General features: G+C 42.5%; 1 protein-coding gene across 1 annotated transcript; it reads right to left on the reverse strand.

Moving 5' to 3' along the window:
* Positions 1 to 1,130: 1,130 nt before the first annotated feature.
* On the reverse strand, positions 1,131 to 27,999 carry PLEK (pleckstrin). Its single transcript, XM_007189766.3, has 9 exons — positions 27,839 to 27,999; positions 18,004 to 18,159; positions 17,577 to 17,758; positions 15,649 to 15,740; positions 11,626 to 11,810; positions 10,091 to 10,195; positions 5,055 to 5,138; positions 4,141 to 4,210; positions 1,131 to 2,815 (listed from the first exon to the last, which is right to left on the reverse strand). Exons 1-9 carry the CDS (start codon positions 27,878 to 27,880, stop codon positions 2,679 to 2,681), a joined length of 1,053 nt encoding a protein of 350 aa, XP_007189828.1. The 5' UTR covers positions 27,881 to 27,999; the 3' UTR covers positions 1,131 to 2,678.

Raw genomic sequence — 27,999 nt, forward strand, 5'->3', positions numbered from 1 at the left:
GCAAGTTCCTTGTTCTGCTTTCGAAAGCCATCTCCCTTTGGTAGGATTTTAGCCACTGTATGTGTGTCTATGAGACACTTAACGTCTTTCCTTAAATTAGTACTGTGTTCACCTGAGTGGAAGATTCTCACCTTACAAGGCCTCCTTCTATTTTTTTTTTTCCCAAAAGGGTGTTAGATTTATCACATTTAAGGCTTTATTTTTCTGACTTGCTATCAGTCACATGATGCAAGAAGCCATTTTCTCCCTTTATATATTCTTTCCTAATTCTCCCATAAATGATTCTCCTCCAATTTATTTTTCTCTCCACTCTAAATTGGAATCCTGGGTAAATGCTGAGCAGCCCTTTTTCCAGCTTCTAATGTTCTTCAAATGGAATTGACAGGTAGTACTTTCCTTGACCCATATCACTGAGGGCAATCTCTGTCTCTCTGGGGCTCAGCCCCGTGTGGGTTTGCTAATTTCTGTGCTGAAGGGGCCTGAGTATGATTTCTAAGCCAAAGAGGTTCAGACATAATATCTATACCTATACTCTAAGTATTTACTTTGGCGAGTGACACCTTCGTTCCAATTGCCCCTGTTAGGAAGCCATAATGATGCTTTGAATTCTCTGCAGACCACAATATACAAATGTGCAGATTGTGCAATGCAAATCCCAAGAGGTGACAAGCACCTAGACTACAGTGTGACTAATGCTCCCTGGAATTAAGCAGTGCACACCCTGCACAACCATACTTAGCAACTTTTCAGTGGGAAACTTCTTTTCCTCTAATGTAAATCATTTTCTGCATTCTTAAAAATAATGGCCATTTATAGACTCTTTTGCTTGCCTAAACATTATAATCATGGTCTCATAAATTAAAAATTACTGATAAAGGCTTAGAGAATAGGAAGATATACTGTCCGTATATCTTCCTTTTCCCTAAGACTTATCTTTATTTTCCCCATATTTTATTTTCCCTATAATCTTGCTCCCTAGAATATACTGACTTGTTTTTTAAAAAATTGCAAAGACATTGGGATGACTTGAGAGATGACAGATGGTGTTATCCTCAGTAAGGGAAAGTAGGTGGTAAAAAAGGAGAGTCACTAATGTCAGGCAAAACATCAGAGTCATGGTACCAAGAAGATGCTAAACATGGTAACATTTATTTCAAAACTCAAAACTGATTCCATATTAATAAATACTTTTAACACTGAATATAGGAAAACTACTATGCATGTTCTAATACAGTTTACTAAAGAATCAGAGAAAAGGTAGTCTTTCATCTCTCGGCCATTGAGAAAACAATCTGGAGGTAGGAATAGCTTCAAGGATATTGTGTAGAATTGGGGGAGGGAAAGAGAGGAGTTGATAAAATCAGGAAGAATTTTCTACTCTCCTTTCCTCACTAGGGACTTAAAATTAAAAATCTGAAGTTGGAAAATACACCTGCACAACATACGGGGTCAAAAATTTTTGACGGGGTCAAAAATTTGAATCTAGGTCAGATCCCGCTGGCTGATGATGGGTTCATGAGGCCCCTCAGAGGCCAAGCAGGAGACCGGACAGCTTGTCCTTAAAGCATATGCTTTAAGGCACAACCACAGTATCTTTAATTCAAGAACTGAAGGCACAGCACAATGTGACGGCCACCTCCACGCGCTGTCTAGATGTAAGTCCTTTCAGAGCTGTCTTTTTATAAACTCATCATCCAATCAGCTGGCCTGTGATCCAGCCCCTACACCCTCTGGAGCTGGGGGGACACTTCAGGCGGGCAGCTGTCCAGCCCCCTCACCCATGGAGAGACCCCATAGAGAAAACTCCTCTGGCCACTTTTTTCTGTAAACACTCAAATGAAACAGAATCTTGCAGATTTGGAGTTCCTGCTCCTAATTAGAAAAAATGGTAGAGAAATGCTCTGGGAAGGGACAAAGATAGCCCCAAGGCAGATCAGTCTCCAGTGCGAGTGGAACACGCCTGCTTTGGGCAGCTTCAGGACGTGGAGAGGACCCTGGGCTACTCCTGGTTTCCTCGGGTCTTTTTCTCAGAAGACATAACTTTCCAGGCTGTCATCACAAGGCTTCAAGCTAAAAGCCAACACTGTGGCGCTAGCTCCCAGGAAGTTTCTGGGTAGGGCAAGGAAGGAAGAGGGTTCTCCTTGACCGTGATATATGATCTTGTGGCCAAGAGCAAGGGAAGGCAGCAAAAGGGAAAAAAAGAGGTTTGTATCTAGTGCTCTTAGTACAGATGGGCAACAGTTTTAAAGGGAAGAGTTGTTTCAGGTTCTGAAGGCCGAGACTTGGTCACAGAGGGACTCCAGCTGCACTGCCATGGGTATTAGAATCGCGGGGCTTTTGAAGCTAGGGGGGACCTCAGGGCTCTCCTAGTTCAAAGCCATTTTCCAGAGGAGGAACCTGAGGCCTGGAGAGGGTAAGCAACGTCCCCAGGCCACACAGCTTGTCATATCTGCCTGGGGGACACAGAGAGTGGCAGAGAGGCCTCAGTGAGCAATGCGGTCGGTGTAGGCGAACATCACGCAGCACGTGGTTAGTTACATTCAGGACCCCCGAAGATGACAATGTCCCACCCCTGGGCCCTTTCTCGTTGATCTGTCGCAGAAGTGGCCAGGTCCTGGACCGAGCTTATCCATGAGGTTCCCTCGGGAAGCGGGGTGGTGCAGGTCGCTGATGTGTCCTCACTTCCCCGTCCGGAAGGCCGCCTGGATGGCTTTGATCCACTCGGTACGCTCCTTGGGGGTGGCCGCTTGCAAGAAATAGTGAACTTCATCAGCCGTGATGATCTCAAAGAGGTTCTCTTCTTCACTCTTCTTGCCTGGTGAGAGAGGAAGTGACAGTGGGCATGGGCACCAGAAAGGCCACTTAGTTCACCCTCCTGCAAGCAATGAAATCCCCATTTTTCAAGCAGTCCAAGAAAATTAAGGATGTGATTTTCAAACTTACCATCACTGTATAATCGTACATATTCATTATATGATTATGTATATAGTGCTTATATATACAGGTATGTAGTATGATTTTGTGCGTCTGTGTGTATGTGTGTTTAAGAAGTAAAACACTCAAGGAGAAACAGTTTATAAGCAAACTAAATTTCTCACTTTGCACACAAATAGTGTTTAACGAGTAACCTTGTAAGAGTGTCCGGTGAGTATCTTTCCTCCACTCACAATATAAACCAAGAGCTGACCTCAATATATTTTTTTAAAACACCAAAAAAACCCCAGATTCACCACCAGTGCCATCAGTATAGCCTGAACTGGTTTTTATCAAGGGCTAAGTGAGACTCTTTGCTGAAAGATCAGAAGGCAGCAAACTTTCCAGTACTGTGACAAGACTTAAAACACATTCATCTCAGATCAAAAAGCAGCACGCACTCCACCCCAACACTCAGGAAGACTCTACGGGGAGAGGGGAGTGAGCAGATCCAGGCATAGTAAAAATCTCGGCTTTTGCAGCTGCAGTGTTTTCCTGTCAGCCTCTATAACCTCACAGACCCAAAATGACAAGGAGAAACCGGGGTCTGGATGTCTGAACCGCATCTGCCCACTGACACCACTCATCCCTACACCTGAGGAGACACGGTCGTTTCATCACCAAATCATAGACTTGTGATCAGGACCCAAGGGTCATCTGGTGCGACTCTATCATTCTCGGAGGAGAAGGGAGAGCCCAGATTAGTTAGGCAACTCACCCAAAGTTGTGCCACTCACTAACTAGCCTAGACCTAACTATAACCCAGGAGCACTTCCTCCTCCCCATACCGCCTCACGGCACAAATGTTCCTTTTGTTGTGGGATATTTCCTAGTCTGTAAAAGGTCCCCTTTAAGGAATGTCATGGCTCAGTCTCAGGCATCAGGAGGTAACAAGTGTCTCCACCTAAGCCGGTTCTGAGGTGGTGGATTTTTCTCAGCATTGCACTAGGATTTATTCAAGGCATTCACAAAACCACTCCAAGTCCCCGAAGCCCAGAGAGCCAGGGCAGCAGTTGGGAGAGAATAGCTTTGGGTCTCTGTAAAGTTTTCAGACAGTAAATTCATTCATGCCGGAGTGAGGGAGTGATTGCTGTTGACTCAGGGTGCCCAGGTGTGGGAAGGGAGACTGGGTAGACACACCTGTCTCCCACAAAAATTCATTCTTACCATCTGGGTTGCTCTCCACTGAGGTCACCACGCAGCCTCTCAGGCGAATCGTTCCCAAGGGATCTTCCCCCTAAAGGAGAGAGGAGTCCTTCATTATGTTTCCAAAGTAAAATGTATGGGTATACTTTATCCTGTTGCTGCAAAAGTCACACAGACTCACTGCGGTGTAGATAAGAGCAGAAAGAGATGAAAGAGACCCCCTTCTGGATCCCCCATCCCTCACTTCACACAGCGGGGAGGTGTGGGAGCTGGATGCGGAGACACAAGTCAATCTGAGCTTCACATCCGGAGGAAAGTGGCAGGCAGAGGAGGCAGTGAGGCTGAATCATCACGTCCCATGACAGAAGGACCACATGTTTCCAGAGCCCTTTGGCCCCAGGCAACAGACATAGTAGTATAACCTTCACAGGAGGGAATTGAAGAGCCCTGCCCTGCAAGCAAAGGCTGAGGACCCAATCCAGGTAGACATGGCTCATTTTACTGAGGAAAAAGCCCTCTTCTGAATAATCAACAGCCCTAATGGCTGGACTCAAACAATGTTCTCACTGAAGTAGGCCTAGAAGAGGAATTATCACTTTTTTGCATATTAAGCCAAGAGCACAGAGTTGGATTGGTTGAATTCCTCTGAAAATATCAGATTGGGGCAAACAAAGAAAATTATGTTGAGTTGACCAAATAAATGACCATCTAGTGATATTTTCTTCCATCCCTGTGATTCTGCTGGCCTCAAAGCCTAAGATCTCAGATCTTTGCAATCAGAAGGGGTAGGAAAAGGCAGAGGAGGGTGAGGAAAAAGAAGAGGGATCATGAAGAGGAAAGGGGCTTCAACAGAGCAGAAAGGGGCCTGGGAAGCCCAGTGAATAGAAGCAGCAGAGGCTTCTAGGGCGATGGGTTTATCGAGCACAGCCTCTCACCCCAGCAGGGTCATAGTAGTGCAGGTACGCAGGGTCTTCTCTCAGAATGAACTTCCTCACTTTCCAGTTCTTCCGCCTATGCCCCTGTATCCAGGATCAACACAGAAAAAGAAAGGATGAGTTCTTCGCATCACTCGGTACACCTAGTACCTACGTGATAAGTCTTGTCGAGTTGAAATAAGAAAAAAATAAAGATGAAATCCTAACTCCAGGAGAAACCAGGCCACAACCCAGACCTTTGTCAGAGAGATAGCAGTAGATAGATGTTATTAAATCATGGATTAAGTTATTTCTAAGATTGTCTTACAGCTTTAGCATTATATAAGACAGTACTATGTACAATGTACTGTGTTAGGTAATGGGGGGCTATCAAGAGATTTAAGACATGGCCCTGTTCTTCAAAGAATTTATAACCTATGTGGAAATATAAAATAGCAAATGTCCAAATCAAATAACATGTATAGGTAATGAGTTTCAAAGGATTTTTAAAATATTTATTGTTTATTATTTGGAAACAATTTGGGGTTTTTTTTGGGTTTTTGGGTTTTTTAAATTTTTACTGATATACAGTTGATTTACAATGTTGTGTTAGTTTCAGGTGTACAGCAATTTGATTCAGTTATATACACACACGTATATATATTCTTTTTTAGATTCTTTTCCATTATGGGTTATTACAAGATATTGAGTATCCCCTGTGGTATACAGTAGATCCTGGTTCCAAAGGATTTAAATGAAGGATATGTAATTGTGGGTTTGGGATGTCAAAGACAGCCTCATAAAAACCTACATTTATCCATGTGGGACACACAGGAGTTATATAGGTGAGAAAGAGGTGGGTGGGAAGACCAATGACAACAAAAAAAGCAGCGGTGGGAATGTCCAAGGCATATTCAGACCCTGATGAGTAAGACCAGTCAGGCTAGAAGGCAGGGTTCATGAGGAACAGCAGAGGCAAGTTTGGAAAAGTGGAAGGAGACAGTAAACAATGAAACACGGGGGGTATTGTCATTGATGGCTTTTGAGTTGGAAGCGAAAAGATTACAGTGACATTTTAGGAAGATTAATATGGTGACAACATACAGGATGGCCCAGCTGGCTAGGTTAAAGATAAGCCAGGGGAAAGATAATATGGTAATAAGAAGATCATCAAGAAATGATTGCAACAACGCTGGCATAAAATTATTAGGGACTAACAATGGGTAGCAGCAATGGAAATTGGAAGCAATAGTGGTTGTGACAGACATGATGAAGAAGAATAGGACTTGGCCCTTCCCCTTAGAATTAAACATTGACATTGTCTAGACTGTGGGTTCTGAGGCAGGATTTGTGTCTGTTTATCTTTGTTCCTCCCATGCCCAACACCGTGCCTGGCACACGGGACCCCCTTCATATCTGTTTGTAATTGCCTCGAATTACCCAGTTATTTCAATTAGCTGATAGTAGTTGTTTAAAATGTTATGTTAAACCTGATTCTATGATTTCCCACAGTAAATTCAAATGACAACTCCAGAAGCTAAAAAAATTAGATTAGAAAATTTATAGTTTCTATCTTGCCAATATGAAGAATATTGTATGCTATTTCTGAAACACCACATGCTAAGAGGCACATATACAAATTTTCCAAAATTTTTCACTGCGCTTGTATAGAAAGCAATGAAACGTCTGTGATTTTAGCAAACTGTGTCTCCTTCATCATGCCAGGTCAGAAGAGTGTAAAGAGAGCTTTCAAGAATGGGTCTAAGTTATTTGGCAGGGCGTCCGGTCAAGGAGCTCAGCTCCAAAGAACCTTTTACTTGCCTGAAGAATGGAGCCAGGAACGCTGTAGAGTCATATGGGAGAACAGAGAATATTTCTATCTGCAGTATCACATACAGAATGGCTTTTGTAAAGCGTCAGTTTCTAGAATTCTTGTTATGAGTGCCTACTCCTTGCCTTAGCTGATGCGGCCCATAGGCTGAGGACGCTGAGGCTTCTGCCCTACGCCGTTTCCTCCAGATCCACGGATACACAAGTCACATTCTCTTACGCAATTACTGGGTGAATACCAAGCACTCACAAGTCAGTGGAAGAGGAAGGTACAGGAGGATGTGAAATCAGCCAACCCTGGCCAACCACCACATTGTCTTTAAGCCCTCACTGGCATCACAATGTGATGCACTGAAGAGTTATCTTTCATTGACTGAGTATTTCCTGGGGTATTTTAAGGAATGCATGCATGCCTGGGGTTTCCAAGAATTGTTGCTGCTCTGTCAGCGTCATCTATGCACTGTGCCATTTTATACAAGGGACTTGAGCATCCGCAGATTTTGGTATCCGTGGCAGTCCTGGAACCAGTCCCCTGCGGATACTGAGGAACGGCTGTGCTTATATTCGATTTAATTCCCTCTAAAAATATTTGTTGTCTATTACAGACCAAGAAAGATGCTGAACTTTGCAGCAGATACAAGAAAAACACATATAACACAAAGAATCTCCTCATCAAAGAATCTACATGTGGTTGAGAAACTAGATATTTTATTCGCTGTCGTCACAGAATGAATTATATGAAAAGGATTATATTGAATGTAATCCAAAATCATTCATCCTCAAATTTGCTCTGCCCCCAAGTAGAATTATTTCCTCTGGGATGAGAGAAGGGGGGCGGAAATGGGGGGGAGGGCACTGACCACCAGCTGGATGCAGCCACTTCCCACCTGTGAGGTATGGGGCACAGGTGTCCTTTTTCGAGATAAGCCTTCTACACAGGTAAGCCTGGCTAACTCCTAACAGTAGACACAGGGTAGTTCAGTTTTGTGGTACTTAAAGAGAAGAGTTTCAGAAATTTCTCAGGTGATTCTGCTATGAACCAGGATTGTAAACCACCAAGACAAGAGATTGGAGACATTAAAGGGGGCTGTCAATTCAAGCAGAAGAGGTTTTTCTTCCCTCTACACCCCCCCAAAATTAAAGGGGAAAATATTGAAAAAGAACACAATTCCTGAATGCACAAAGATTTCTGTTTTCTTCCTGTTAAAAGGAGGCTTCTGACTATTTAAACAGTGGTACTCTGATAATAGGATAAATTCACTTCTTTTAAGAAAAAGGTGGTTCTTAACATTGGCCACACATCAGAATCTCTTGGGGACCTGTAACATGCAGAGACTCTGATTTAATTGGCCTGGGGTACAATTTTAACAGATCCCTGGAGGATTCAAATGTGCACCAACTGGGCAATCGAAAGGCTAACTTGCACCTACCAAAGGCCATGTAAAGAAGGCAAGGGAAAACAGGGAAGTAAGCCTACTTCCAGTACCATTACTTTCAACACACGCTCGCACCATTACCCTCAGCCGACTTTTGACCATCCGGCATCTCCACTGGGCCCTTTGCCTGGACATGACTCCAGTCCAGACGGGACTTTGTCTACCCCTTTTCAACCTTCATGCTCAGTTTCCTCAGGGCTCCACTCTAAATTAAGGCTTGTCAGATCAAGTAACTCAAGAGAAGTCCTTCATGGTTGATAACAATATAGAATTATAGAAGACATCAACAAAAAGGAAACAATGAAATTCCCCCCCAAGTGATTCCTGCCTTAACAGCCACCTTTCAGCACCTGTAATCAAACAGCCAGATAACGTAGGAACGTTTGTCAGAACAAATGAGAAAGCAGGTGATGGACAAGCTCTGCCTATGGGCAACTGCCAGATCCTTCCTTGTATAAGGCTGGCCCTACTCCTATGCTCATCCTTTAATCTAGTCAGTGAGCACCCTGTCATAAAAGTTAGTAGAATAGTCTAGAATTCTTTCTAAACCGTGGCTGTATTATTCCTTAGGACCTCGTTCTCTCAAAACCTGATGTGAAGGTAAGTTTTCCACACTAATGCCCTACTTCCCCTAGTGAAACTCAAAATCCATATCAACGTTCTCCTTTTTAAGTATAAATATATGCTCAACTTTGGTTCTTCTCTCTTCACCCTGGAAGTCCAGGGTCCTATTATAAGTCAAATCTCTCAGTCCCACGGGACCTGTAGACAATGCATGGAAATCTCCTTATGGCATCCAGATTCTCTCTGTTATGTACTGAGCAGTGCCTTTAAGACAGCTCACAGCACAGCCACGAGGGCAAGACCTTGGCCTTAAAAAGCAGCTTTGGCTTCTCGACAACATATGCTAGCCTCAGTTGTTTCACCCTGAATATTCTCATATTTTCCTGTAGAGGTGCTGGCCCTGACTTCTTCACTCAGCCCCAGCCCTCATGATCCCTTACCTCTTGGCATCCCGTGCCTTGGCGCCTGGTAACTAACCAGAGCTCTTCAGCTCACCCCGGCCCCTGCCTTCCAGACTGACAGTGGCCAGGACTGGTGGACACCTGGTAATTACTGAGTGTCTGCCCTCTGAGCAGATGTGACCTTTGTCTGCTGCTGTTCTTGCAGAGCTGGTCTGGATTTGGTCTCACCATGACCTACCCACAGTCTGAAATGGTACTTCCTTGCTCTCAGTGGTTTATGATGTCCCTCTTCTGGGTATGGCCTGTTCCTATTTCCTGGTTACTTTGCAGGGAGGAGGGATAGGCCAATGGAAGTACTTTCACTATGAAACATCCCTGTCTTTTGAAGGCATCTCTTAGCCAGCTGATATCCTCCAGCTAATGAAATGGTCAGCATTTTCTTGAAACATTGAGAGAAGAAGAATTTCCCTATTTTATTTATTTATTTTTAATTTTTTTGGCTGCACCGCACAGCATGTGGGATCTTAGTTCCCCAACCAGGGATCAAACCCACACTCCCTGCAGTGGAAGCGTGGAGTCTTAACCACTGGACTGCCAGGGACGTCCCGAATTTCCCTATTTTAAGGTGCTTCTGCCCTGCCTGCCTCAGTCCTCCTGACCTAATGCCACTTTGATCATCTACTTAAGTATCTGTCTATCTTTCACTAGGTGGGTATCATTTTCTAATTGACTATTGACCAAACAAACAAAATACCATTTGGTGATTTAGAATACAAAGGACTTGGTAAGGGAGAAAGGTTAGGATGGAATAGTAGTGACCACTCACCTGCTTCAGTAGACATCCCTGCTTGATAATGACCCCTCTGAATTCTTCTTTCAGAATCACATCATCATCACTGGAATTCTCTTCACAGAAGAACCCACTGTCTGGCTATTGGGGAACCAAAAAGCAAGTTTATTTTCCCAGTCTTAGGCATATTGCTACTTATACCATCTCCATCTCCCTCTCCCCTCCAGCCACTCCTTCCCCCTGTGGTTTACTGGTTTATTCCAACCTGAACTTTAAAGAAGTTTCTGGGGTGTTTTTTTTTTTGGTTTATTTTTTGGCCTTGCAGCGTGGCATGTGGGATCTTAGTTCCCTGATCAGGGATTGAACCTGCGCCCCCTGCAGTGGGAGCTCAGAGTCTTAACCACTGGACTGCCAGGGAAGCCCCATCTAGATGCTTATTTCTTGTCTCTAGATGCTCTCTTGTCTCCGCTCAAGTGCGATTTTATCAATATCCTTTCATTTTCTTGGGTTCCCCAAGCTATATTGGAAGTCTAGCTCAGCACATCTTTTTTCAAAGCCTTTTCTTCTCTTGGGACCTTCTGGCCAAATCCCTGAAAGCAGAGTTGGCTAGTTTATAAGACACTGTGCACACAACACAATCTCTATAATGCCCTCCGCCACTCAGCTCCTCCACTATGAGAAGACCAAGCCACATCCTCTGAGGTCAGGAGGGAGCTGGGCCTTGCTCAGCTATGAGAGAGCAATGAATCACACAGAGGAAGAGGAGCCACTGTGCTGGGTATTTTTAGAGTCCCACATTTAAATGTCTATAAACAACCAGATCAAAATTCTGAAGAAAAAAAAAAAAAATTCTGACAGGGGAACTTCCCCAACGTGAAATGAAACTCTCTGTGACATTCACTTCATTTTTAGAAGCAGCTTCCTTACTTTTGTGCTCTGACCCCAAATAGAAACAAAATTGCCAAAATCCCCCTAGAAATCCACTTTGCCAGATTTCTCATGTAACCCAAGATTAAGTCCATATTGTACAATATAGTGTTTCCCAATCTGTGGTAAGCATGCCACCGGGGATACTCATGGTGCAGGGGGAAGGAACCTGGATGAACACATTTTGTATTGAGTCACATATTTTCATGTTTATTTGGAAATATAAAACTGGCCCATTGTGATTTTACACATCTCCCTCTAGAAAGGAAGCTCCCAGAGGGCCATAATTTTTGCCTGTTATTTTTCTTTCCACTACTGTATCTCCTTTGTCTAGGTGGGTGCCTGTCACGTACTTGGGCCTAATAAGTTTTTATAAAAGAATTCTTGCTTGGAATAAGAATAGATAGAGCAAATTTTTAAAAGTAAACAAAGAAAACTATTCAAGTGAACAATATTTTCCTTTAAACAATCTCACTGGATGTGACAGGCACTGTGGAGGGGGACAGCTGTCAAGTCAGGGACATGCATCAATGCTGTAGGGTTGGGCTCTTTCTTTCAAAGCGGATATGAACTGAAACCAACCCAGACCCCGCCCAGAGCAGCCCCCAATCCAGGAGGAGTAGATGGGGAGCTCTCTCACTCACAAAGTAGTAGAAGGCGTCGGGGTTGTCGAGGAAAGGGTTCTCAGCAGTTCCATCCACCGCGTTTTTGGAGAGGTCTCCAGCAGGCTGCAGGTACCCTTCGTTGAGCAAGGAGGAGGCTATCACGAGGCCCTCCTGGCGATTCCGAACAGATTGATTGGAAACCAGCCAGTCGATGACACAGTTACCTGGATGGGACCATCAGAGGGAATGTTAGCTCTCTTTACCAAAGAACAAGCCACTGACAGTTGCCCCTGGAGAGCTCCGGATGACCCAAGGGTCGGACTTGTCTCATCTTCCCTATTACTCCAAGAAGGAAAAATGAAATCCGTGGGATAGCTACCTAGAAACAAAAGGAACCATGTAAAATGTTTTAAAAAACATCTAGAGGGCTTCCCTGGTGGCGCAGTGGTTGAGAATCTGCCTGCCAATGCAGGGGACACAGGTTCGAGCCCTGGTCTGGGAAGATCCCACATGCCGCAGAGCAACTAGGCCCGTGAGCCACAACTACTGAGCCTGCGCGTCTGGAGTCTGTGCTCCGCAACAAGAGAGGCCGCGATAGTGAGAGGCCCGCGCACCGCGATGAAGAGTGGCCCCCACTTGCCGCAGCTGGAGGAAGCCCTCGCACAGAAACGAAGACCCAACACAGCCAAAAATAAATAAATAAATAAATAAATAAATAAATAAATAAATAAATAAATAAAGGAGTTCCTTTAAAAAAAAAAATCTACATGCTCCTTAAGGAGCAATGCATGCATAAAGAAATAGTTTTTACTAACCCACTCATTTATTCCATTAATGACCTCGAACTTCTGCTAGGAGCTAAGTTCTGTGATGGGTGCTGGGGAGGCTTCCTCAGGGAATCTAAAAGGGAGATCTGGGTGATAAGTGTTGTGACAAGTGCTTTGCTGTGGATGGATACAGGGAGCTGCCGAGTCAAATCTGCAGGAAGGCGTGGAGGGGTGGGTGGGGGAAGGGCTACTGTGTGTGCGCCATCAGGAAAAGTTTCACAGAGGAAGTGACACCGAGTGGGTGCTTGCCAAGCATCTACTCAGGTGGGGGCCGAGAGAACCAGCAGGGGCTGAGGGAGCTGCAGTGGGAACAGATTCACACAGGCATGAAGCAGCCCCGCTGGTGGGTGGGGGGGAGGAGTTGGTGGAAAGAAGGCAAACAAAACAAGAGAGAGAGGAAGGCCCAGTGTGAGTGGGGAGAGCTTTGATGGCACATTAGGATATTTGGCAGTGAAGAGCTATTGCAAGTTTTTAAGCAGAAAACACCATGACAGTACGTGTATGTCCTAAATTCGAATTTGATGATGTCCCTTGCACCGAATGTCACACCTTAGACAAGGGTCTAGCAGAGACCTTGAGAAGCCATTCAAACAGCCTTCTGCCTCAAGAGAGGATCGCGAGGAGCCATCAACTGGATTATTAGCAGGTGACAATGAAACTTTATATGAAAAATATTCTGTACAAACAACAAGGTCCTACCACATAGCACAGGGCACTATACCCAATATTTTGTAATGACCTATAAGGGAAAAGAATCTGAACAAGAATATATATATATGTATTTATAACTGAATCACCGCGCTGTACACCTGAAACTAACACAATATTGTAAATCAACTATATTTCAATAAAAATAAGTAAATAAATAAAACAGAACTGATGAGGATGATTATAATTTTTGTGACTTTCTGTTTGAATTAAAAAAAAAATCCCACAAGGACTGAGAGGCAAAGAATATAGAAATCAATTTTCACTGCAAAGGAAAGGAGCTGTTACAGTGGAGGATTACTGGACTGAATGTCAATATTATGACATAGTATGAGTGTGTTTCGTGTTTGGTAATTGCAATCATTGCTGCTTTTGTTGTGGTCATCCATTTACAATGCTTGGTGTCAGTCTATTTATCTCTTGTAAAAATAAAATACAGTGTGTGTGTGTGAAAAAAAAGTAAAAATTTAAAAAAAACAAATTTCTTTCAAACATTTTATACATATATATATATATAGACACACACACACACACACACACACACACACACACACACATATGTATTCTGTACAAATGTAACCAACCAGGGAGCCAACATAACAGGTCCCAGGTCATCAAAGCAAGAGCAGTAGGGTATGCCATCCTTGAAACAAGAGTGAAAGCAGTTGATTAGTGTACCTTCCATGAATTTCATATACAAAATGCTTTGCCCACTTTTCTTTCTCTAGAAGGATAAACTAATTAATACTGCATTTCTGACTTTAATCCTTGTAGTGACCCTGTAAAAGAGGTAGGGCGGTAATTACAGACCTCTTTTAAGAATGAGAAAATTAAGACTCAGAGGGTTTAAGTGACCTTAGGCCAGCGTTACACCTGCAATGGGCCTTCACTTAAGTGCTCTAAGCCTAGATTCCATATGTGTTCAGCTAGGCATGCTGAAGCTCGAAAGACAATTTCAGTCTAGTCTCCCCATCACCTGACATTCAAGGTCCTCCATCACATGTCATCAGTGCCTGAGTCCCGGTCTCTGCCCCAGACATGTCACTCTGCTGAGACCACCCGAGTCCCACATGAAGGCTCAAGCCACCTGAATTTCTAGAACCTGGTCTGACCTTCAATGGAGAGAACTTAAGTAGTTCAAGCCCAGTACTATGGAACTCAGTAAGACATTTCACAGCAAATAAGTCTGACCTGGACCTTGTGCCCAGATCTATATCAGAACCTCCCCTTGGTTTCTTTTTCCAGAGGCTTTGTCTTAGTGACCTCAGTCCTACTTGAGTTAGGGCCCTGCCTTATTCTTGGTATCTTGATTCCAAATCTCAACCCTGGCTTTTCTGTTGCTAATGGGCTACTGCCTTGACTCTCTGAGGCTGAATTCCCCTGGGATACTACCCACCCCCCCCCACCCCCCCATTACCCCAGATCGCACCCTTTATCCTCCACCTTCCTAACCTTGACCTCTACCGTTTTTGTGAATTATCTATTGATTGGACAGCCCTTCGGATTCCATCTGTTATATCTTCTCAGTGTTTTCCTCTCCTGACCTCTATTGTCACCATAAGTCAGCCATGTCTGACATCTGACAACCTAGTCCCAAACTGTACTTCTCATTTTTTTTTCCCTAAGGAACCATCAGTCCTACCAGGCTGGTCATTTTCTTTCCCTGATGAATATTCTGGAAATCTCAGCCCCATAACTTTGTCCTCACCATCTGCTCAGCCTAACTATCCTCATCAGAATTCCTTCCCACAAATACTTAAAGAAATTCTACTCATCTTTCAGAGTAGAATTTAGGCCCCACCTTCTATTCATCCCAACTACCCCTGAGTTCTTTCTCTTTTCTGAACACACAGAATTGATTGTCTGTGCAGACATGCAACTTCTTAGTCATAATAACTGCATTGAGAGCTTGCACCATATAGTACTTAGTGTGTGTTCTAAACACATTACAGTTACAGCAAGCCTTAATGTAGGTGCACTATGATTATCTCTATTTGATAGACAAGGAAAGTGAAGCACAGAGAGGTTAAATTGTTGGCCTAAGGTTTTACAGCTAGTACGTTGAAGAGCTAGAATTTGAACCAAGGAAGTCTGGCTCCAAAGAACATGTTTTAAACCACTACACCACCTCCCTAAACCCATAATACATAATGCTTCACCCTGTGCAGCCTCAAACATCCCAAATATTGCCACCTAAATCTTACATTGGGTATCTTGATTCCTGTTTAGCACCTTATTCAACTCTGTGTCTATTTCAACATCCTGCCATTTATTGGAAAACAAAATATGACCCTTTGATTGATATAGCTGGAACTTCTGAGATTTTTATCTTGAACGACAAAGTTTTGTTTTACCCTTCTTTCTCCTTCCACGCTGGGGAAGTTCAATGATCATGTCCACCAGTCTGCATTCCATGACCCCACTGCCCACCCCCATGCTCTACATCCGTCACCCACACGTGAGGCTGAGCTAGGCCTCCATACCGCCTGCCCCAGAGGCCCCACTTCAGACTCACAAGGCCTTTTACCTGTGAAGCAGTGATTGAAAATCTTCTTGTCCTTCTCTAGGTTCAGTTCTTTTACTCCTTTTTCAGTGTCTTTCATGGACAAATACAAGGCACTGCACAGATGAAAACACATGGATGAGCAGGAACATTTCAGAATGGCCAGTCCTCTCTGGGATTTGCCGCCTCGAAGGGGCTGCCCCTGAGTACAAGCTTCCCCCTCCCCAGGTGAACCCTGAGCCTAATGTCTCCAGTATATCATAAGTAGATCATTAGAGGGCAGAGTTCATAATTGCATAACTTTGTGGCCTGAGCAACATTCAGCCAAATGTACTGGGAAGGTACTTAACGTCTCTTAAATTCACTAAACTCTGCTGGTTTAATTTTTAGTGTCTGAGATGGAGAGTTGCCCCCAGTTAGATGCCAAAGATGAAAGGTTCTTGGGGCTCAATCCTCATGTCCCATTTCTTTGTGTCCTTCAAGAGACCATCTGGTATAGACATTTGCCTCCCTGAAAGTGAATGTCTTGACTAAGCTTATCCCTTTATCCTGAAAATTAGGAGATAAAGCAAAACAGTGAGACATTCTCATTTTTTGTCCTTGAAGTAATAAACTAAAGATAGCCTTATCAGAGAAATTGCAAGCAACAAAACCCAAGGCCACTTTCATGCATCTCATGGCTCCACATAGCACAAGTATCATTCGCACTTAGTTCTGACAGCTGTGGCTAGAAATGTGATAACTTGACCACCCCACCCAGCAGCTACAGCTAGACTAGGCAACTCCTCTTGGGTCTTTACCAAAAAGCTTTCTTGGTGAGAGAAAGTGCTCATCCTCTCTAAGCTCAATGCACAAATTTCATCAGACTCCTGTGACCTGCCACGTCCTGCATTAGGCATGCAGAGGGCTTTTTTCAGTCCCCTCCTAAGGACTCCCCCCACCCATTTTGTAAACAGAATCCTGGTTGGATGCTTTAAGTAGCCAATATGGAATTCTTCCTGGCAGGGCTCCTGTTACAGGATATGTTCCACATAAAAGCAAAAACCAGCAAAAAGTAAAGAGACTCCTAGAGAAAGGGGCTCGTGTGATATTAACCTTTAGGCAACAACCATCACCTGCAATTCCAGGCCAGTCAACATCAGAGGTCATTAAACTAGGCCAAGGCACAAATGGCTTCCTGCTAGGAGAGGTGTTCACCCTTGCTGAATGTGTGAACTTGAACTTGAAACCTTACCTAATAGGACACACAGCCTCTGCCTTTTCCTACCTACCTATAGATCCTGAAGCTTTCTTTTAAGAGTAACTTATTATGGCTACTTCATAAATACAATGATGCATCTCTCTATCTCTATCTCTCTCTCTCTCTCCATCGCCCGTCTCTCTCTCTGCCAAGATTACCCAAAATGAGGGAATTTAAATTCCACTGCCTCCTCTCCTCAGCTGCTAGACCTTAGAGAAGCCACAATCACTCCTTCAGACCCAGGTAAGCACCTTAGTAAACCAAGTGCCAGTACTAAGGACCTGGAAGGGTGGATACAGCCTTCAGAGGTGATCAAAGTAGGCCTTGGAGCAGGATCCGTTGTGAGATTTCCTCAAGAAGCAGGGTGGGAGGAGGGAAGAGTGAAGGGAAGCAAACGTAGAAAATCACCCTATGGAACGAAGTGAAAGAGTGGCATGGACATATATACACTACCAAATGTAAAATAGATAGCTAGTGGGAAGCAGCCGCAGAGCACAGGGAGATCAGCTCGGTGCTTTGTGACGACCTAAATGGGTGGGATAGGGAGGGTGGGAGGCAGATGCAAGAGGGAGGAGATATGGGGACATATGTATACATATATCCGATTCACTTTGTTATAAAGCAGAAACCAACACACCATTGTAAAGCAATTATACTCCAATAAAGATGTTAAAAAAAATAAAAAAATAATAAAAAAAAAAAAGAAAATCACCCTAAGTCAGTGGTTTCTGGCAGTCGGATGGACCTCCTGGTAGATTTCCTGGCAAACTTCTGGCCTCCTTCAATGCATTTAATGGCCTTTTTGATGTCCCGAACCCAGGCATCTCTCTCCTCCAGGAAGGCTGCCTGGAAGAAGTGGTCCTGCTGTTTGGTCGTAGTGATCTTAAACACAAACTGAAAAAACACATCCCATTAGGAATGACTCCTTTCAAGGGGCTGAGGTCTCTTATGAAGCACAGCAGTTGAGCCAACCCTGTTCTGGAAGTGCTTGACCAAGAAAGACCCAAATGCCCAGGGTAGAGGGTGGGTGGTGGGGAGAGGGACTGGCCCAGGAAGCTCCATTCACATTGCAGGCTATGCATGGGCTCAAAGGCCAGCGCCTGACAAGGTATTCATTGTGGTTAACGACATCAACTCACCATCCTTTTGCCAAAGTCCTGGCAAGGGCTAGTCAGAGTGCTTCCTTTCAGGGGGATCATTCCTTTGGGGCTGTTATCACTTTTCTTCTTATAGAATTCAATTCCATCTTCTAACAATACAACCCACATGGGTTTCCAGGTGTTGAACATGCTCCCCTGTAATGACAGCAGAAACAGCTGGGTACTGATGTGTTCTAAAACTCTTCTATAGGTGGCAAAGTGCTTGATAAATAGCCTAGCTTTGGCCAGTGTGGACACAGGCGACCCACATTTGTGTGACCAGGCTGCTAGGAAAGCAGCCTTCAGGGGAGAAGAGGAATACCATTCTGCTGGAACTTTTTAAAAAAAATTTTTAAGATAAAATATATACACGCCTATAATTAGACCATAAGCCTCTCCTGGGCCGTTGCCAAGGGAATAGGGTGTGAATCTCAGCTCTCCTTCTTGTACATTTCAGGTTGACTATCTGTGGCTTATTTTCTCCCAGCCCTGCCCATTGTGTTCCATTCAACTTAGGGATGGCAAATAGATTCTACCTCAAGTGCCAACTCAGACTGAAGAGTAGAGGATGCCTGAAGCTGGACTCACTGGAAAAGTGCCACCATCGATAGCATGTACCATACATAAATGGTGGCATGCTAGCTGCAGTTACTTCCATCCTTCGGTCTAATCAGATTTTATCTGCATATGAACGTCAAGAAGAAACTCTGAGCACAGCCTTGTGTACAGGCATGGCTAAGAGGTATGAAAATCACCTGCAGAACTGTCTCTAATGCCAGCATGATGCTGTCATGTCAGTGTTGCCTTTAGGAATATCCTTACTTAAAAATTTTCAGTTTGGGTTAATGCCAACTGTCCCTTTATCAACAGATAACCATTTTGACTACATCAAGGAAGTCTCTCTTTTGTGTCTATATTTTGGGAGGGTTTTGGAAAAGGAAGAGAACAGGGTTCTTTGCCTCTTATCTCTGAACCCACGATGTCACCCTGTCATGACTACCACAAAATGGGATTATCATCCAGTTCCCAGAAGATCCTGCTGCTTATCTTAAAATACCAAGAGCCTCTATATAAAGGTCCAGTTTCCCAAAAGGAAGACTATTTATGCGAAGACGATAAATACTTGTGGGACTATCATTTTGGTTGTCCAAGTGTTTCCTTTGTTTTAGTTACTGAAAAGAAAAGTTTTAAATTAATACACGCTATCTCTTTTCTGAACATGCAGAATAATTATTCATGCTAACACTGAATTATTTCCCTTTTTGAAAAAATGGGCAAGGTCAGACACTACGCCAACACATGAAATAATTTCAATCAAGTGTCCTTCTGTTTTACATCTATCAGAGAGAAACTCAGAATATAAAGAGTTCCTGCAAATCAATAAGAAAAAATACAAATAATCTATTTTTTTTAATGGGCAGAAGACTGGAAGAGGCATTACATTAAAAAAAAAAACTCTGAAAAAGTGTTTAACATCATTATCCATCAGGAAAATGCAGATTAAAACCACAATGAAATACCTCTGCACACCCACTAGAGCATCTAAAATTTTGAAAGCTTGAGAAGAGCAAGACTTGGCAAGGATGGTAACTGGAACTCCCATACATGGCTGGCAGGAGTGCAAAATGGTACATCCAATTTGGAAAACTGTGGAGAACGCTCTAATTCTTAGAAGACATATTTTGACATATTTAGGCATGAGGGAGCATGATAAACTGACTTATTCTCAAATATCTCAGCATAAAAATATGTGTGTATATTTATACAGAAATACAGAGATAAGACAAATGTAGCCATGTGTTAACAATTCATAAATCTAGGGAAAGAGTATATAGGTAGTCATACTATTTTCTCCACTTCTCTGTGGGTTTGAAAGTGTTCAAAATAATTGGGAAAAATTAATAAATAAATGAACAACACATGATACTACTACATACTAAAATTTGGGATGGGCCTTTAGGGAAATATATAGACAAGTCTAAAAAATTTTAAATAAATGAAATTAATAAAAGATCTATTCACAGAGCTAGGAGTAAGAAGTTGGACCAGATGACTGCTGAAATGCCTTGCAAGTCTCAAATTTTATATTCCACTTCAGACCTATCAAAGATTTATAACTGCCAGAGTCACTCAGGGCTTTTGACCTTGGAACCGGGATAAAATTAGGAGACGTCAGCCAGCACTACATTCCTTCTGTGGACCATTAAAATAAAACTACTCCGGAGCCAACTATTCAAAATGAATTTGTGCTTTATTAATTCAAGTGTAGCCTCAGGGTCTGACAGCTCACTGCGTGGAGGAAGTGTCATTTGGGATTCAGGGGCATTATGCCCATTGAGGAGGCTGATACTTGGTAAAACAAGGGAAATCGGACAGCTTATAAAGTGGGACTTTCTTCCAGGCTTGGTAGTGGTTAGTTAGGTTAGGATGATGGAATTCTGGGTCATCTCTCTCCTCTGCACCTGCTGGCTTCTCCCTGGATAAACTGACAGCACCTCCTTTCCATGACCGCTATATTTACCCTTCTCTGTCCTTAACCTTCTTGGTGCTCACCCAAGAGCAAACTCAGAAGTGTGATCACGGACTGCCCATGCTAGAAAGGCATTTAGGATCATCTATCAACACCTTCATCATACACGTAAGAAAGCTGAGGCCACTTTAAGTGACTGCGCCTAGTACAGCTGACCAGCTAATGTGGGACTGAGATTAGAATCCAGGCCTCCTGATTCCTAATTTTATGTTCTTTCCACTTCCCCTTAGAAGCCATCTTCATTTTGGTTCTCACTGAGTCATTCTGGAATCTAAATCAATTTTTAGGCCACTTAGCCAGCTATATATATATATAACCTCATATATGTGTATATGTGTGTACATAAAATCATAAAACATATCTAAATTGTAAATCACATCATAATATGATCCTATATAATAGATATGTTTTATGATACTATAAATATATAAAGGTTTATATATGTAAGTAAATATATATGTGACATATGCCTGCTTTCTTCCATTATAGGCCAAAACCTATACAATTACATGTCAGAATGGGCAGGTTTTAAATGTTGAGTCAAATTTAAAGTTTCCAAGTGAGTCACTGTACATCATCATGGAAGTGGTTAGTTTAGTGCATAAGAGTCTGACATTGCATGATACCAAAAGAAGAAATCTTAAAGCTCAAGATATTTGACCACTTAAAAAAACTGAATTTCTGTACAGTAAAAAAACAAATGAGGGCTTCGCTGGTGGCGCAGTGGTTGAGAATCTGCCTGCTAATGCAGGGGACACGGGTTCGAGCCCTGGTCTGGGAAGATCCCACATGCCACAGAGCAGCTAGGCCCGTGAGCCACAACTACTGAGCCTGTGCTCTAGAGCCTGTGCTCCACAACGAAAGGCCACGATAGTGAGGCCCGCGCACCGCGATGAAGAGTGGCCCCCGCTTGCCGCAGCTGGAGGAAGCCCTCACACAGAAACGAAGACCCAACACAGCCAAAAATAAAATAAATAAATAAATAAATAAATAATAATTTAAAAAAAAAAAAAGAACTTTGTAAGGTAGCAATTTCTGTCTTTCCAATGTATCCTTTAAAAAAAAAACACACAAATGAACAAACAACAACAACAAAAAACCCTGAACAACTGAAAAGCAAATTAAAATGTATGACTATTTATAATATAGTATCATATAATTAAAGGTTAATATCCTTAATATATTTTTTAACCCTTTAGAAATCAATAAGAAATATACAAACCCTCTCAATTTTTTTTTAAATGGACAAACAGTAGAAACAGCCAATTCTCAAAAGAAGAAATGCTTGGGTCCAATAAACATAAAAATGTACTGCTTCAACAGCATTTAAACAAATGCAAATTAAACAAAATATAAACTTATTCTTCAATCCTTTTTTTTTTTAAAGATTTATAAAATGTATTGGTGAAGATTTGGGAAAATGGGCGTGTGGGGAAAAAAATGGAGCTCTACTGGTCAGCAGTTTGATGTGGGCTATCAAAAAAACTAAAGTCATTTGTAGGCTATATAAATAGAAGCATAGGAAAGTAACGTTCTAACTTTAAATAGAGCATTACCAGTAGGTGACCATGGAGCTGGGTGACCCAAGCTCAAATCCCAGCTCTGCCACATTCTAGCAATGTGACCTTAAGGAAGTTTTTAAATCTCATTTTCTACATCTGGCAAATGAGGATAATGCTACCACCTATTTCTTAGGATGATTGGGAGATTAAATAAAATAATCCATGTAAATTGCTTAGGGCAATATCCAGAACATAGTGAGCACCCAATAAATACTATCTAGTCCTTGTAATTCTGTACTTATGGTTGCACCTGGAGAATGAACTTGAGCTCAGGAAATCTCAAAGCTACAGATAAAGTGAAGCTTGTTCCAAAGAGAGTGACAGGATGGCATCTCTCTTGGGGTAATTGTTGGAACTGGTAGGTTTTAGCCCAAAAAGGGACAGGCAGAGTAGATAAAGACTGTCTTCAAGGGTGTGAAACATTTCAATTGTTTTGAAGTCTCAGTAGGTGAAAGTTTCAGTAAAAAACAGTTTGCTGCGTAACTTAAGGGAGAAAGTTAAATTAGTGAGTTCCCTGGCACGAGAGGTCTTCTAGCACGCTTGTGAACAGAGTAGTAAAAGAAATGCAGGCCACAGATGAGAAGTTCAATTAAATGCTTATCAAAATGTGTTACATTCCTTTCAATCCTCAGATTCTACACATCTGTTCTAAAAACGTGTTGTTACTATCGTGCCTTTAGTCTTCTAATTCCAGATGCCCTTGCCTTCATCTGAACACTTGGGCTTCATCTGCAAGCAAAAACAAAACAAAACTGCAAAAAAAAAAAACCCTCAAAAACATATTTAACATGAATATCTAAAAATGACCCCATTAGAAATTTTTTTTTAAGTTACCATAATATGAACCCCTGATTTTTTTGGTTTCTCTACAAATAACAATAGATAAAGCAGCTCCCATGCTTCAGACACTGGCCTGGGTGTTGGGGTATAAACATGAACAAGACGCCATCTTTGCTCTCAAGATGTTCACAATCTAACAGGGGAGAGAGTGACCTTGACCTGCAACTCCAGGTCGGCGTGATGAATGCACAAACTGAGACAGGCCTTCCTGCGCATGTGTGGCTTCACAGAAAGAAGCCATGACTCATTGCCGAGGGCGGGGACAGCGTGATTGTGGTGCCGAGCCCCTCCCAGACATCTCCCACCAAGTGAAGACACCTCCTTTCACTTCTCCTTTTCTTCAAACTTCTCTTTTCCTATGTTGACATATAGCTAGAATTCAAAGGAAAACTATATGATGGTCAAAACTACGTATTGAACTAAAGCAGAAGTGTGAGTTAGTATCATCTGTTCTCCCACACTCACGGGACATGTTATTTTAAGTTGGTGTTGCTTCTATGAAGTCCTTATTTCTGCTACATCATAAATTGCATCATCTAGTTGTCCAACCTGATCTATGACATCACTTGTATAACATCCCAGATCAATGGTCATTTTGTGCCAGTTTAAATACTTTGAAGGCAAGGAAACGAATCTGTTCAGTAGAATATTTTTTACATAAAAAAACTCTTCCAGGTTGGACAATTTCTCAATAAAAACATATTAGGTTAGCAATAGAAAAATGACACAAAGTGTCTAACAGCATGATTTCTGGAATCTTAGGGATTTGGGTTCAAATTTCAACTTTGCCTCTTCTAAGCTGTGTGACCTTAGGCAAGTTACTTCATTTGTCCAAAACTTAGTCTCCTCACTTATAAAATGAAAATAATAATAGTACCAATTTCCCATTGTTATAAAGATTAAATAAGATAATACACTTAAAGGGCTGATCACTATGCCTAGCTTGTAGTAGGTGCTCAAAAAATGGTAACCATAACGGCAGATAAGATGACACCGTTTTGGAGGCAATACTATGAAGTCATTCTGGCCTAAGGTTCTCCTGGGCACCACGCATCACAACAACAGTGCTTTGGAAAAGAAAATCACTGCAATCTGAGCCCATGAGGGTCACGTATAACACGGTTAGGCACAGCTCTCTGTGACACTGGGACCACACTGCTGGGTTCCAGTTCTTCTCTGCCACTTAATAGCTGTGTGACCTTAGGCAAGGCCCTTTGCCTCTCTGTACCTTACTTTCCTCCTCTGTAAAGTAAGGGTAATAGTTGTACCCACTATACATATATATATATTGCATTAATGCATTAAATGCTTAGATCTGTCCCTGCTGCAGGGTAAGCTCTACGTATGTTGGCTACTCTGATGACAATGGATCAATGTGTGCCAATCAAGAGGGATTATTTCATGGTGTCTGGAAGACAAGGTAGCCGTTCGAAAGAATTGCTGGGCAGAGACCCCTGAGTCCTGCTCTCTGTTTTGCCCCAGGCTTTCCTCCTTCTATCAGTACATCAGCGTTTTTTGCAGCCCTTTTCTTTCCTGACCAAGTCTCTTGTCCTTCTCTTTCTCACCACCCCGATTCCTGTGCTTTCCCCCGGCCTCACGGGCCACCTAAATTCCTAATACACTCCTTGGGTCAGTCCTGCCACTCAACATGCTGGTTGTTGTCATAGAAATGACAGTTGGCTGCATAAACCTCTAGGAATGAGGCTGGTTTGTGACATGACTTGGTGGAGTCTAGGTTATTGGTTGCATGTAAACTGCTCGTCTCTCTTTTTTTTAAGCTATGATCATAAACATATCCAAATCAGTAGTATATTTTCAAGGACCCCCAAAATATGTTTATTAGCTGGAAGTAACCCCCTAATCAGAGAAAAAGGGAGGTTGAGGTCACTACACACACTCTTGCCCACAGTACAGTTTGTCCAGGCCCCACTCTGGCTCTGCAAAGTTCATCTCACCTCCCTTTTGCTGGCTTGGGAAGCCTGCTTTTCAGAAGGCTGCCTGGGATCAACGAGATGGTGGGCTTTGTGGTTGGGCAAGCCTGGGTTTGAATCCCAGGTTGTCCTCTTACTGCAAGCCACTTATTCCCTCTGAGCCTCAGTTTTCTATCTGTAAGATGGGGATAAGGGTCCTGTTACATAGGGTGGATAGGATTGAATGAGATGGAGTTTGTACAGTGGCTAGCTGCTACACGGCAGGCTCTAAGTGCTCCTTTTTTTTTTTTTTTTTTTTTTGAAGTCAAAGTGGCAAGACTTTGAGGCAAGAAAATCTGGGTCTTCTTTAGAATGAAAAAGCTGCAAAATGACAGAATCATGTATTTCCCCTCCTGCTCTTCATAAAAAAACGCTTTAAAGATCTGTCCATCAACTCTATTTAAAGATACCAGGAGGGAGGCAAAGGAGGAAACCTGAATTGTGAAATGTGGACAGTTATCTTGCACAGAAGAAAAGCAGAAACATTACAGAGTCGATACCATTGACTACTGACCCCAAGATTACTGACTTGACAAAATCCTTGTACTAGCATATTCTAATGTCATATTTTTTCCACCTAAAACATCTTTATAGCCAATAAAATTATTTCATAAAACAAGAATAGGGAGAAATATACTCTCTATTACCACCCAGATATCTTAAACTGCATAAGAAAAAAAAGTGAACAGAGGGAGACATATATTATCGCCTGTTGTGCTTTAACATCAATGACTATAGTCAAGGCATCTCCCAGCCTTGTCAGAGAAAGATCTCCATGCTCCTTTCTTCACTATTAACTTGGCAACCAACCCAGGAAGCAGGGCATATGACCAATAGCATCTAGGAGAGGACTGCCTATCTACTGAAGTATATAGCAATACTGATATTAATAATCATTGTGACTTAGGTACCATCTACTGTGTGCTAGGTTCCTGACATATACTTTTTAACCCATGCATATGAAGTATCTGAAAGAAAAGAAAAAAATGACGTCTAAAGAAGTTTAGAAGTTTAACACCTTACTGGGAAATTCTGACTTCAGTTCAGCAGCTGACAAAGGGAATCTCTGAACCAAGCATTTCTTTGAAATAACAAATTAGAGAATCCTAACACATTATAACAGAGAGTGTTCGAAAGGCCCCAGACAGAAATGCAAAAATTATGGAAGATGTAAATTGTAGACATGAAAATTATGGGAGATATAAACTGGAAAACTCAATATGAAATTTCACCATGTTTTTTTCTAGGTACTTTTTCTAGACTGACTTTTACAGGCCATGATCTGAGAGAATTACTCTCACTGATTTAAAAATTTATTAATTTAAGTCCATATTCTTGACAACCCTAACTCTTTCATCGTCATATTCTAGTGGGGCAGACTCACTTATTAGAGATTGAGTCTTTTAATCCTCTATAATTTATAGACTTTAAAATGTAAGTATACAATATAACAGCAATTTTAATTACAAAATGCTTAAATTGTTTTTTTTAAAAAAACAAACAAACAAAAAACCTTTGCAGAAAATGTTTCTATTTACCTGCTCTTCTCAGGATACTAGCCTAAGTGACCAGGAAAGAAATGTCAACATTAATTATTGTTGGCTCTCAAGAGAGTATTAGTGCCTATTGCAAAGAATCTACATACACCTCTGTGTATATACATGTGTCTTTTCCAAAGGATGTTTCAAAATATGGCTTAGCTAGAAAGAATACCAGCTGAGGGCTCATTTATTCTCTGGCATCTACTCGTAACTCTCATGACCATAGACACATTGCAAACCCTAACTTAGATTGAATTCACTCAATGAAAATCCCGGTGTACTAGACAGAGCTCAGTGCCAGGAGTCAGGGAGTGAGTTTCTGGTCCCAAATCTGTCACAGCCACGTGACTTGGAGCAGTCACCCAGCTTCTGGGTCTCAGCTTACTCTTGTGGAAATGAGGGAATGAGGTCAGACGGTCTAAGGCCCCTTCCAGATTTAAATCAAAACAGAATCAGGCAGCAATGTGAGCAGTTTAACCTCCTCTTGGTAGAACTTTCAGGCTAAAATGTTAAACCATGAATGGCCTAAAACAGAGTCCCATTATGCTCTCATTCAATTAAAAGCTGGGCCTTTAAAGGAATGTACTGAATTCAGTTCACTTCTAACACCCTGAACTCACTTGGGTCAGTGTGAGTTACATGTTCATATAGGTGTTGCCCACAGGATGCCAACAAGCCCTACGTGTGAACTCACCCTCTTGGGGAGTATCACAGTGACACAGCGTCCACCCACCACCAGGAGAAAAACCAGCAGTGCTAACGAAATTCAATTTCCTGATGCCACACCAGCGAAACCAAGCGTTTTTGAGTAAACTCGCGTCTCTGTTTTCTAATCTTTCAAATGGTGCATCTACCTACCACCTTAACAGCACGTTATCCAAATTCACTAAGAACTGTGAGTGAAGAGATTTCAGTCCAATAAAAAAGGATGAATAAGCTACCATTACTGTATCATTATATCCGCTCATCTTTAATCATTTTCTTCTTCCTCCTTTCCAAAAAAAAAAAAAGAGGGGAAGAAGAATTTAAATAACAAATGAATAGTTTCTCCTAGTAACCTCTATAGAAGAAGAGTTTCAGTCTTCTAGCATAACACACATGCGTGACTCTTGAAAAGGATGCTTTAAATCCTGAAGCATTTCCAGACCCTGTCGTCTGGAATTCTCAGCCCCACAAAATCAAGCTGTGCTGACGCCTGAGCTGGATTAATTCACTTTTAAGAACCAGAAGGCAACACGTACTGGCTTCTCCTCACCATTCCAACCTTCTACAGGCTGCGATGCTCTCCCATTTCAGCCCAATAGGTTCAGCAGGTTAGAGAGTGCAAAGCTGGACTCCAATCCTCCCCCGCCCTATCTCCAGAGACACCCTTGCAGGTGGCACTTTGCTTACCCTCTTCACAAGGTAGCCCTCCCTGATCCGCTTTGGTTCCATGTCGGACGGACAAAGAGATGGCCGAGTCCCCCCGCAGACGAGTCGCCTCAGAAGCTCGCCCTCCTCTGAGAGCTGGGGCCGTTGTGGGCTGCTTTTCTAGAGCGAGGCCCCTTTCACAG

Source organism: Balaenoptera acutorostrata, chromosome 12, assembly GCF_949987535.1.
Source record: "Balaenoptera acutorostrata chromosome 12, mBalAcu1.1, whole genome shotgun sequence".
NCBI classification, from domain to species: domain Eukaryota; kingdom Metazoa; phylum Chordata; class Mammalia; order Artiodactyla; family Balaenopteridae; genus Balaenoptera; species Balaenoptera acutorostrata.

Coding starts and splice junctions, on each gene's coding strand:
- PLEK (XM_007189766.3), bottom strand. CDS start 27,880: ATGGAACCAAAGCGGATCAGGGAGGGCTACCTTGTGAAGAGG. Junction 15,741..17,576: donor CCAGAAACCACTGACTTAGG/GTGATTTTCTTT, acceptor TCATCTGTGCAG/TGCCTTGTATTTGTCCATGA. Junction 5,139..10,090: donor AGGGATGTCTACTGAAGCAG/GTGAGTGGTCAC, acceptor TCCTGGATACAG/GGGCATAGGCGGAAGAACTG.